The 12765-nt window shown below is 42.3% G+C and overlaps 2 protein-coding genes across 6 annotated transcripts in view; one reads left to right on the plus strand and one right to left on the minus strand.

Moving 5' to 3' along the window:
- Nucleotides 1–12765, plus strand: part of CCZ1 (CCZ1 homolog, vacuolar protein trafficking and biogenesis associated) — a 66266-nt gene that overhangs the window by 26896 nt on the left and 26605 nt on the right. The window contains exons 13-15 of one of the 4 annotated variants that reach the window (XM_025986157.2): nucleotides 1281–1439; nucleotides 1711–1838; nucleotides 2968–3315. The exons of 1 other annotated variant lie outside the window; for it this stretch is intronic. In XM_025986157.2, the coding sequence (XP_025841942.2) occupies nucleotides 1281–1439; nucleotides 1711–1838; nucleotides 2968–3023 (343 nt within the window). In that variant the 3' untranslated portion in view covers nucleotides 3024–3315. Of the gene's footprint in view, nucleotides 1–1280; nucleotides 1440–1710; nucleotides 1839–2967; nucleotides 3316–6451; nucleotides 6735–6922; nucleotides 7039–12765 lie in introns of those variants that run through there. 2 more of the 4 variants (XM_025986160.2, XM_025986159.2) reach the window with 2 other exon arrangements.
- The window catches only part of LOC112909962 (radial spoke head 10 homolog B-like), a 60019-nt gene continuing 52903 nt past the window's right edge, over nucleotides 5650–12765 (minus strand). For both annotated transcript variants that reach the window (XM_072753161.1, XM_025986156.2), the window contains 2 exons: nucleotides 6983–7181; nucleotides 5650–5932 (listed from right to left, as the gene is read on the minus strand). In XM_072753161.1, the coding sequence (XP_072609262.1) occupies nucleotides 5758–5932; nucleotides 6983–7181 (374 nt within the window). In that variant the 3' untranslated portion in view covers nucleotides 5650–5757. The remainder of the gene's footprint in view (nucleotides 5933–6982; nucleotides 7182–12765) is intronic.

The raw sequence follows: 12765 nt of genomic DNA on the forward strand, positions 1-12765 counted from the left end.
TTTTGGAGTGAAATGGAATAGCCAGGACTGTAAGCCCGATTGAGGCTGGGTAGGAGTTTATATGCCCAGACAACTAAATTCACAACTCTTTCCAAGCATTTTTAAAATGTTCTATTTTTCCAGTGTTTCTTGTAGTTATACGTGCTTTTGTTAGTTTTAGGGGGCCTACGAAAAACATATTCTGGTTTTGTGAGAATTCTCTTTTCATGTTCCTGGACACTAAGCCATCCACATTCTTTCTTTGCCTAGATGTAAAGTATTACAGTAGTAACCCACTTTTCCGGAGGTCGGATTTCCGGCACCCTCAGCCCACCAGAACATGGCTCCTAACCCTGAAGTAAGCAGAGAAGGCTTCTGAGCCTCCCAGTGGCAGGGCTGCTCAGGCTGTCACCACACCCCAGAGTGTAACTTAAGGGTGCTGTGAGCAGGGAGGGAGGGAGGCCCCGGGAGCTGTGGCCTCGCTGTCAGAGTGGCTCCCTGAGGAGTCCAGACTCTGACCTGGGAGGCAATGTGGTAGCATTGTCTGGTTATTTCAAATAATAAAAGATGTATTCCAATTAAAATATTCTTTATGCTTCAGCAGTAAAGCCGAATACACCTTAGAATGGTCTCCATTTAGGGTAACAAAAGCTTTGTTACCATAGTAAGCTTCAATTCTCCCTCCCTTACGTACAGGGAGCATGTTCATTCCCTGGCACTGTGGGATAAATGAGCTATTCCTCTCCTAAGACAGGTCAGCAAACAACTTCTGCAAAAGACCACATAATACACCTTTCAGATTTTGTGGGCTGTATATGTTGCAAACACTCAACTGTTGTTGAAGTGCAAGTGGCTGTAGATAATATATGACCTATGGGTGTGGCCGTATGCCAACAAAACTTTAGGAAAATGGCCACATTTGGCACCAGAGCCACTAGTCTTTTGCTGACTCCTCTGCTAGAAGACAGATGACTTGTGTGTAGTTTGCATTTGTTTTTAAAAATTCAGTGAATAATCCAGTGATTGCCATTTCTAAAAGCACTATTATTGAGAAAATCACCACAAAATGGTTATAATACTGGTTTTTCAAAAAGATAAGCTTTCTGGAAAATCCCATCATTGGATACTTCATGGGTATCAAATAAGTTACTATTAGCATCTTAACTGAGATTCTTGATTTGAAGGCCCCATCATCAAAAATACAAGGCCTTCGCCACATGGATTTAAGGTTTTAACATTGTAGTGCTCTTGTTAGGATAAATATTCTTTGAGAATGACATTTTAATGACATGTTTTCACAGGTCTGAAAAAGAACCCCAGTTTAAGTTTATCTACTTCAACCATATGAATTTAGCCGAGAAAAGTACAATTCACATGAGGAAAACACCTAGTGTGTCACTTACATCTGTGCATCCGGACTTAATGAAGATTCTGGGTGACATCAACAGTGATTTTACTAGGTAATTCTAACAACTTCTCAGATTAGGTGTCCCTTTTCTAAGAATAGAAGAGGCATTGGAGGAATCTTCTTCAAAGAAGAGCATCCTGGAGCCTCCCCAGAGGGAGCCCCCCTTTTGAACCGATCAGGAGGCCCCAAAGTCAGTAGTCACTTGCATGTGGGTCCCCAGACTTTTCAAGTGACTGGTTGTGGCTTCTGGTCTTAGAGTGGTGGGTCTTTCACGCTCTAATAACCCTGTAACAAACTATTGCATTTTGGAAACTGTCTTGCAGAGTGGATGAGGACGAAGAAGTCATTGTGAAGGCAATGAGTGATTACTGGGTTGTTGGGAAGAAGTCTGACCAGCGGGAATTGTATGTTATTCTGAATCAAAAAAACGCAAACCTGATTGAAGTAAATGGTAAATAGGCTTTGGTACTTGAGCAGAATGCTGTCTGTTGAGTGTGCTGAGAAACCTGCTAGAGAGCGAGTCACACAGAGGCTGTTGAACAACAGCTCCCCATTGCTTAAAGGAAACCATGATTTAATCCATTCTGTGTTTTTCTGTTGCACAATTCCTTGAAAATATACATGAAAAACTTCCCTGGGTTACAGGAAACTTGGCAGTGGCCAAAGGAAAATTTTCCATAATGCTAAAAGAAAGAAAACTCCCATGGCTTTATTCACTGTGTATAAAAAAGTCCACTTTTATTCCCAGTGAAGAGGGAGTTCTCTTCCCAGGGAGAACTGTGAGGTTCATAGGGCAAACTACAGCCCCGTCTGTGGGTGAGCTCCCTCTCTCTCGCCTTCCAGTCCTGATGGTTGGTCTGGTCCCCCACGCCCTGTGGTTCCAGCAACTGCCTCGGCTGATCCTGACAGCTGCTTGGGCTGGAGGAGAGGATGGTGTCCCCTTCGCCACATCGGGCTCCTTTGCTCCTCTGCTCGAGCTGGAGCGGGAGAGCTGGGGGATTGCTCTATACAGGAGAAAAGTTGGGTGTGAGGTTTCATTTTTTGCACGAATCTGCTAGGACATGGTTCATTTTTTTCTTACTAGTACTTGTAGTGAGAGTTGCATGCATTAGAAACAGCAGTGACTGACCCCGGCACAGGGGGAGTTGAGTCATGATGGTGCCACCTCAGCAGGGCGCTTGAACCACAGCCCTGGTGGCAGTTGGGGTTCCTCGGGGGTTGCACCCAATTGCTCAATATTTTAGAAGTTGTGCTCCAGGCCCCCAACTGGTGGGTGTTGCCAGCACTTGCGGTGTTAGGCATGCACCTCCCTGGGCCCAGACCAGCTGCATGTTGATGTGCGGAACAGTACTGAGGCCTTTAGGCAAGGGAGGCTGACTTTTTGTTGTCCTTTTCCTTGATTGATGACCATTTCTGACCTAGGCCTTAAGAGATTAAAGGTCATTCAATGCAGACATTTATTCCCAACTATATTCCAGAAGAGTTTAAGGTACTAAAATATAAAATATAACCTATAACCTTTCAGGTGAAAACCTCAGTTTCTCACTCCCCTGTTTTCTGTTTGTTTGGTTTTTTTGCAGAAGAGGTAAAGAAACTTTGTGCAACACAGTTCAATAACATATTCTTCTTGGATTGACCGATAGTGGCTCACCGAAACATCTTTTGAAAAACAACTCAGCAGGCATTTTGTTTACCACTGCAGGTTCTCGGTCATATTATTGACTGAATTAATGACAATAGTAAAGCAATACTTGCTTTGAAGAATCAAATTTCTACTCAGTCTGATGATCCCCTGGGGTTTTTAGATTTTAAATATTTATGTGGAAATAATTAAAGGTAGTTGGCTACATCTCTTTCATTCCATTCTTTTGACATTATGTGAATATTTTACTGGAAAATAAGACGAATAAATTGTTAAGGTTTTTAAATTCTGGTTTGGCTCTGAGTCTCTCACCTGTTGCTTGTTTGTGGACCACCACCCTGCCCCCTCTCCACCCTGTGGGCCCCTGGCTCATCCTTGGGGATATTCTAGCTGCTAGAGCTGCTCAGAGTTTGGGTCCCTTCCCTACTACCTGCTATAGCAAACCCAGAAGCATTCTGTCTCATGTGTTCATTGCTGACTTAATTGCTAGACTTGGTTTTTCTCTTGAGTACTAATGTGATTTTTCGACCATATGTAATACAAAGAACTGAATGGAAGTGCCCCAGTGTGGTCTAAACGTCAGGCATTACTCATTTGTCATGTAGAACTCTTGGGTAGCCGCAGCCGCTTGCGTCCTCACAGCTGACACGTAGCCCGGCTGGATTTATTTACCGTAACTTGGTTGTTGGGCCATCCGAGTTTAGGGAAACCAGTACTCCCCTGGCTCTAGACAGGGCTCTCCACCTTTTGCCTTTAACCCAACCTGCATGGCAGAGGGCCAAGGACTTCTCACCGACATGGAGTATTTTTGTTGCCGCTCTCATGTCTTACGTAATTTACTCTTTCCATTATGAAATCATGAATCACTCTTAAGCCATGAGGTACCTGAGATTGTGCTTTGGTCTGTGCAGGCATTCTGTCTCATGTGTTCATTGCTGACTTACTAATTGCAGCACAATTAGATCAGGGTCTCTGATGTATCCTTTGGAGTTGTACTTTTCAAACTAAAATGCAGTCAGTGTTTAGCTCTGTTGCATTCTTGTTTCTGCATGTTAAAACTTTTTTAGTTTTCCTTGCTTAAATTACCCATATCCATTGCTAAATGTCTTTTTGATCAGTTTCTTCCCTGTACTTCTGCCAGCTTTTGCAAGGTCAGTATGTAAGATGTTTATGAATGCATCTTTTTGGTGGTTGGTCCTTTTATCATTTCTAGTTTTATCCCTGTTATGCTGTTTGCCTTAAATTCTGTTCATTTTCAATTTTATTTTATTTATTTTTTTTTAAATTTTTTATTATTTATTTATGATAGTCATACAGAGAGAGAGAGAGAGAGGCAGAGACATAGGCAGAGGGAGAAGCAGGCTCCATGCACCAGGAGCCTGATGTGGGATTCAATCCCGGGTCTCCAGGATCGCGCCCTGGGCCAAAGGCAGGCGCCAAACCACTGCGCCACCCAGGGATCCCTCATTTTCAATTTTAAATTTATTTTTTTGAGTGAGTGAGCAGGTAGGGGGTGGGGAGGAGGAGGAGAGAATTGAGACCCCGAGACCATGACCTGAGGTGAAACCAAGAGTTGGACCCTTCACCAGCTGAGCCACCCAGGTGCCCCTAAACTGGTTTTTTTGTTTGTTTGTTTTATAAATTTTATTTATTCATGAGAGACACAGAGAGAGAGAGGCAGAGGGAGAAACAGGCTCCACGCAGGGAGCCCGACATGGGACTTGATCCCAGGTCTCCAGGATCACGCCCTGGACTGAAGGCGGCACTAAACCACTAAGCCACCAGGGCTGCCCTAAATTGCTCTTTTTGATACTGCTTATGATTCCAGGCATCTTGATTAGATTTTCCTGCTACATATCTTTATTTTCATCCTTCCTATCTGGTTTTAAGAGATTTCCCTTGGAAAGAGTAACTCAAGTAAATTCCAGTTTTGAACCCAATCTAGTCATCTGGGTGCCGGGCGGGGGTTGGTTTGAACCCACTCCCAACTGTGTGCCACATCGGCACTTTCCCCACTATCTTCTGTGATTTCGGTTTCCAGCTTTTTCCTTCATTTTCCTTTCCCAGCATTGTGGACCCCGTTTCCTTCCTTTTGCTTCTTTGGGAGCTATAGATTGTATGCTTACAATCTTTTGGTGCTTACCCTTAAATTTAACACAGATCAGCATAACGTTTCCTAACACAGACTTAAAGTTTCACTTCACCTCTGGCTGCACACGCATTCTTCAGCCTTTCCACCTTGGCCTGTGGTCCCTGCTGCATTTGCAGTGCTGGGGAACTGATAGGGGAGCAATGGGTCAGGAACTGGATAAGAGGCAGCACGTGAGGACACATAAGATTTGGATACAGGGGACTGACAGGGGCAAGGAGGTGGTCCAGGCTCAGGCTGGGGCCCTGAAGAAATGTTTTAATTAGTCTGTCCCCTGCCAGCTATCCTGTGATGAGTTTTGTCAGATTCTAAACTTCATCACTCATACTGTCCTTTGATTTAAAAAATATATATATGGAAGGTGCACGCATTTAATACCCAGGTGTGTATATTCATTCAGCTCTGTTTCAACCACATAAGAAACATGAAATGCAGTGGCCTAGGCAGAGGTATTTCAAAAACACTAAGACAAGAAGTAAAACGCAGTTTTATTGGTCAGGAAATGTGTTACAGTACTTCAGTTGTCAGTTCCTTTTACATCGGCTTGTTCCTGGAGCTTGTGTACAAATGCAGTAGCCTCTACTTTTTCTTTTTCTTACTTGTGACGGGCTTGCTGGATGGGGGCACTATGGTGTCCTCCTTAGGGGGGCTGGGTGTGAAACTTGAGGATGGAGCATCCACTGGTTCCTTGATCACAGTGATGTCGATCTCACAGTCTGCTCTTTTGGCCTCTTCCTCTTTCAAGCTGTTCAGCCTAACACAAGAAGCAAACAGGGGAAGACAGCTTTGTTTTTACTTCACAATTTCAAAGCCAGATTTTATGCTGTATTTTGTTTACACCAAATTGGCCATACCTAGATTTCAACTAGTTTTTGTAAGCAAAACTGTAAATTGTCCTCACTTGGCCTGAAATAAAAAGTAATACCATATATAGACACTCCAGAATAAAATTTCCATGTATCTAAGGTGATTTTGGAACATTTTCCTTTATAGCAACCAAAGCAGCTAATAAGTGGTCTTTTAAAATACTCTTGTGATCTTTGCCCGTAAGTATAGGATTTTTTTAAAAGAAGTTATTTGAGAGAGAGTGAGCACATGAGCAGGGATGGGGAGGCAAAGGGAGAGGGAGAAGCAGACTCCTTGCTGACCAGGGAACCCAATTCAGGACTGGATCCCAAGACCCTAAGATCAAGACTTGAGCCTAGGCCAGATGCTTAACCAATTGAGCCACCCAGGTGCCCCTGTAAGTATATTTTACTGCTTTCTTCAACAGACCAATGGGCTTGAGGTGTGCTTTGCAAAGAGCAGGCTCTAGCACTCTGGACAGACGTGACTGCACAGTTCTCTACCATATTTCTAGAAAGGTAGGTGAGCAGCAGGTAGTGGGGTCTCACCACATGCCAGGCACTGTTGTAGATATTTTACATCAGCTCACTCAGTCCTCACAACAGCCCAATGGGGGATTATCTTACAGATGGGGAAACCGAGGCATGGTGAGTGGAATTTATCCAAGGCCACCAAGGGGTGGGACTGGGATCTGAACCTAGCAGCCTAGCTCGGTGGCCTCTCAGCCACGATGTGGACTTGAGTCTGTGTGAGCCCTGGGGCCCAGGCATCCTCACCCCCTGAGAGAACCGGTGGCCATAGGCAGGATCCTTCTGGCAGTTCCAGGTTCTCGGTACCACCAGAGGAGCTGCATCTCTGAGGAAGTCGTACATTTTTAATGAAAGCATTTGGTCCACAGCCACACAGATGGGAAGGAAAGATCATGGAGGACAGGAGCAGAGAAGTTCTGTGAAGTTACCTAGCTTCCAGCTCATCGTTTTCGAGTTTCCTCTGGTGAGCCTTGGCCATGTAATGCAGCCTGTCCTCCCTTATTTTCTCCTTGAGGGTTTCTTCGTGTTTGTGTGCATGGAACAGTATGTTCACAAAAAAGATATACAAACTCGTGATCCACACAGCAAGTTTTTCTTTTGGTTCATCCTTGGATTTTTCTTTTCTCTCTGGAAGAAAGTTTAAAGTGAGCCTGAATACAAATCCAGTTCTGCAACTTTATACAATGACTAAGCATCCTCCTCTCCTGGAAGATGGGGTGATGCTATGCTTCCCCTCAAGCTTGGGAGGGCTAAGGTAACCACAGAGTGCTTCACTGACTACCTGGAACAAGGCAGGTACCTGTCAGTAGACCCAGAGCTATGATTATTGATGTTCTGAATCTCCTGGTATTTTTTTTCTAAATGGTGTAAGTATTCTTGTTTTCTAAAATTAAAACTATGAATTGAATTTAAACTAGAAAATTTACATTTTTCATGTTTTATGTGGGAGGGGACCTTGGCTTTTGCAGTTTTCAAAGGCAGTTAAGAAAATAGGATTTTTAAAAAGATTTTATTTATTTAGAGAATGTGAGCAGGGGAAGGGCAGAGAGAGAGGGACTCTCAAGCAGACTGCACTGAACACAGAGCCAGACGGGCTCGATCCTACCACTCTGAGATCACACCCTGAGCCCAAATCAAGAGTTGGATGTTCAACCAACTGAGCTATCCAGGCATGGCATGAAAGAGGATTTTTAACTCTCAAATAAATAAGAAGGTCGGTAGAACCACTGACTTGGTAAGAGTTGCTTCACATCTACAAAGGCCAAAAGATACACACTTTGGAATGTGTTTAATTCTGGGAAAAGAATGCTTTGGATGGTTCGGTAATATCAATAAGCTCTGGGATATCTCAAGACAGCAAGTATTTTTAGACTGTGTCTCTAGCATGGGCTACTCTGGCTGTGTGAGGGCAGGGATGGGTAAAGTGGGTGGGGGGACAGGGACAATGGAAAGGTGGGTTCTGCAAGCAGTCCAACTTCCCATCTCAGGAGCCACTGTGGCAAGCATAGTGGAACACTAATAGGGCCTTAGTGCCAGTACCAGATTTTATAAACACTGAGAGAAACCTTCATCTGCACTTTACACATGAGTTCCTAGGTTATCCATATAACCTGGAGCGGGCCCAGGCTTGGGAAAATGTTGTGCCTGGAGGTAACTGATGAAGAACACCTCCCTGGGATTGTGTTGACCCTCTTCCAGGCTCTGGGAACCATGTCAAGGAGCATGCACAGTCTCTGCTGCTGCTGCTGCTGCTGCTGCTGCTGCTGCTGCTGCTTTTATTCTTGATACTTCCGAAGCAGAGGCTTCGGAAGTATCAGAGTGCAGGAGTCCAGAGCATAGATGTGAGCCAAACAAGTTAGAGTCAAGGCTCAGCTATGCCACGTATTAACTGTAACCTGCAAGTGAGTATTTGTGCCTTGGCTTCCTCATCTGCAAAAAGGGAACCATGGAGGACTTACCTCACAGAGGTGGTGTGAAGGCTAGATGATTTAATACAAGTAAACAGTGATATGCTTGTGGTTTCCCCACAAGTCATGTTTGCCAAAGCAAATAATTACAAAATAAATGGCCACACACCAGGAGAAAATATCTGCCAAACATATCAGATAAAGGATGACTTGTATCCAGATTACATAAATAGCTCAATGAGACAACCCAATAAAAAGAAATTTTAAACACACACTAAGTGTTGGGAGAAGACAAGGAGAAACCAGACCACTTCCTATATTACTGATGGCAGATAAAATGGCATGGCCAATTAGGAAAACAGCCTGGCTATTTTAAGCACTAAGCATAGACTTAGCATATGACAGAACAATTCCGCCACTGGATACCTACCCAAGAAAAGTTAAAATATGTCCACCATGCCTTACACACCAATTTTCACTATTCATGATAGCCCAAAGTGGCAACAGTCCAGCTAGATTAAGACGGAAAAACGTGGTTTATTCGTACAATGGAACACTACTCAACTGATCAAAGGGACACAATGCTGAGATGTTACAGCATGAATGAATCCCCAAGTAATTACAAGTGAATAAGATGACAGATGCAATAGACATATGATTCCATTTATTTGAAATGTCCAAGAAGAGCAAATGCACGAAGAGAGAAACTAGGCCATTGATGCCAGCTGGCCCACAGGAGCCCCCAGCACCCCATGCACCTCACCACATAAGGTGGGGGGAGTGAGCGCTCACAGAATGTGGGCCAGGGAGAGACCACCAACTTGAGTTTTAGCACCATCTCGGGAAAGCAAGAAGGAGGCTGCCAGCACACGACCTGATATGCTGTGGGATGGAGAGAAGGCATGTGGGCTTAAGAATTCTGCTGTAAGAGGGACTAAGAAATATTGAGCAGGTGTGGCCTTAGGTGGTCTGAGAAAGCTTCCGAATCCCTAGCAAGGCCGAAGGAAGGTTTTATTAGTGGAGGTTTCAGATACAAAGACAGCAACACAGGCCTTAAAGAACACGAACCCTCTAAGAAATGTGACCACTGCAAGAGCACAATAATCTTCTAGTAACCAAAGTTATCCATGGAGGTTTGCAATGGACCCGACTGAACGTTCAAAATAGCCATTTGAAGGATGCTCAGGGAGGTAGAAGCACACCCAGGAAGAAAATTCCATGAAATCAGGAAAACAATGTACAAATAGAAGGAGCTTATAACAAGGAGATGGAAATCACAAAGAACCAAACAAATTGTGGAACAGAGGAACGTGAGATGAAAATCCAGTAGAGCATCAACCACAGAAATGGAGCAGAAAAAACACTCTGTGGATTAAAAGACAGGAACTTTTGAATTAATATTGTTTAGGTCTCATTAATTTAGCATGTTTTAGACTCCGGGAATTCATCAGGGATCTTCCCACTCATGTAGGTTTTATGTACCCACCCCTGCCTCTTTCCCAGTGGAGAAACAGGGGTCTAGTTTGGTTTTGGTTTGGGGGTTTTTTGAGTCACATTTTCAAACCAGTCTTGGTTATACTGATTCTGTTAAATGAATTGAAAGGTTTTTAGCATAAGCTTTAGAGTTTTGAAAATAAGAATGTAAGAACAATTCTTATATTGGTACTGTCTTAAGTTTTTTTGCTCCTAAAATTAAATATAGGAGAGTAACTTTTTTTATGGTTTTCCCCCCATGATTATTCAGGGTTTTTTTTGTTTTGTTTTGTTTTTTTTGTATTTTCCTGAGTCAATTTTTGTTATTATCTTCCTAGAAAAGAATTTCAAATTTTTCACATGTATTAGCTTGGAGATGTATAGCATCCTTTTACTACACTTAAAAAAAAAATCTTGGGACACCTGGGTGGCTTAGTGGTTGAGAATCTGCCTTTGGCTCAGGTTGTGATCCCAGGGTCCAGGGATCAAGTCCTGTATCACCTCCTCACAGGGAGCCTGCTTCTCTCTCTGCCTGTGTCTCTGCCTCTCTCTGTCTCTCATGAATAAACAAAAATCTTTTTTTTAAGAATCTCATTGGTGGGTACTTTTTCCTTCCAAGAGAGATGATATGTGTTCTATCACTTTCATCCTGACTGTACTAGGTTGGGGGTGTCTGTCTTCTCACATAAAAAAACAGCTTTCAGAATGATCAATTTTAGTAATTTTAGTATTTTTGTTTTATGCATAATTTAGGAGTTTATATTTTTGTTAATGCCTCCTCCTGCTGTCCTTATATTTCATTACTCCTCTCTTCTACCCTTTTTTGGCCAAATGTTGAAGTTACCATGTTTTCTTGTTTAACGGTGAAAACATTTAACACTATCCATTTTCTTAGGTTATAGTTTTGACTGTATCTCATAGGGAGTGTTTCTATTTTTTCAGTTTTCTAAGTATCCTCAGAAATGTAATTTTATTTTTCTCTAAGGATTAGTTAGAATAGAGGACCTCCTATTTGGTGGAAATTTTTGTTGTTTTGGTTTTAGTGCTTTTAATGTCCCAAGTGGTTGTATGATGGTTTGCTGTTTAACTGAATACAGCTGGCCCTTTTTAAAATAGGAAGACCCCAGTGGCATTAGATGACTCCAGCAAAAGGAGAGGGATGAAGCTGGAAGCCAGTTTAGACAGGGCTGAGTAATGATCTGAGAGTTGGGGAAGTAGAAGCAGCAGATAGAATGCTAGGGGGCTTTTTACCAGGGAGGGGGATAATATTAGAAGGAATATGAGGTACTTGAGCATCTTTAAAAACCATCTTACTCCATACACAAAAATGAAATGGATTAAAGACCTCCCCCAGAAAACTCCTAGAAGAAAACATAGGTAGTAATTTCTCTGACATCAGTCCTAGCGACATTTTTCTAAATGTGTCTCCTGAGGTGAATAAAAGCAAAAATAAACTATGGGGACTACATCAAAATCAAAAGCCTTTGCACAGTGAAGAAAACCATCAACAAGACAAAAAGGCAACCTACAGAATAGGAAAAGATGTTTGGAAATGATAATATCTGATAAATTCTTCATATACTTAGGGTATTAATCCCTTAATACCAAAATCAAATAATCCTATTAATAAATGGACAGGGAAAAAAAATAAATGGACAGGGGACCTGAATACACATTTTCCCAAAGACATTCAGATAGGCAACAGACACATGAAAAGATGAACATTCATTATTGGAAACACAAATCAAAACCACAGTGAGATATCACCTACACCTATCAGAATGGCTCAAATCAAAAACACAAGAAATAACAAGTGTTGGAAAGGATATGGAAGAAAAAGAACCCTTGTGTATTGTTGGTGGGAATGAAAATTGGTGCAGCCACTGTGGAAAATGGAACGGAGGTTCCTCAAAAAATTAAAATTACCATATGATCCAGTGGTTCCATTACTGGGTATTTATCTAAAGAAAATGAAACCACTATTTTGAAAAGGGATATGCACCCCTATGTTTATTGTACCATTATTTACAAGAGCCAAACATGGAAGCAATTCAGGTGTCTATCCATAGATGAATAGATGAAGGTGTGTGTGTGTGTATATATGTACACACTATGTACATATTTATACCTATTTATACACATATATGCATATGATGGAATATTACTCAGCCATAAAAAATGAGATCTTGCTGTTTGCAACATGGATGGACCTAGAGGGTATAAAGTTAGGTGAAGTAAGAGAGACAAATACCATAGGATTTCACTCATGTAGAATTTAAGAAAACAAATGAATAAACAAGAAGAAAAGAGACAAAGTCTTAAATATGGATAAGAAAAAAAAGAGACAAAGTCTTAAATACAGTCTGGTGGTTGCCAGAGAGGTGAATGGGAGGGATGGGTGAAATTTTAAAAGAGGGTTTAAGAGTACACTTATCTTGAAAATCATAGAGTAATGTGTAAAATTGTTGAATCATACTGTAATATGAAACTAATACAACACTGTATGTTAATTATACTTCAATTTTTTTTAAAAAGTGAGTGAAACTCCTGAGAGATACAAGTCGGCTGTGTAAGGATATAGTCAACAGTGTCAGGCTGGAGAGATGGACATGCAGGCCCCACACCAGAGGGGCACTGTCCTGACAGACTGATTCAACTTGGTAGGATCATGCTTCAAAAGTCAACTCCAGGAGAAGTGGCATCACCAAGATGGTGACATAGGTCATCACCTGACTTCACTCCCCCTTCAAAAGAAGAACCAGAACAAGACACCACTGGGAGAATCCTAGAATGCAGGGGTGAAGCTGAAGCCCCCCTGCACCACAGAGAAC

Source organism: Vulpes vulpes, chromosome 3 (assembly GCF_048418805.1).
Source record: "Vulpes vulpes isolate BD-2025 chromosome 3, VulVul3, whole genome shotgun sequence".
Taxonomy (NCBI): domain Eukaryota; kingdom Metazoa; phylum Chordata; class Mammalia; order Carnivora; family Canidae; genus Vulpes; species Vulpes vulpes.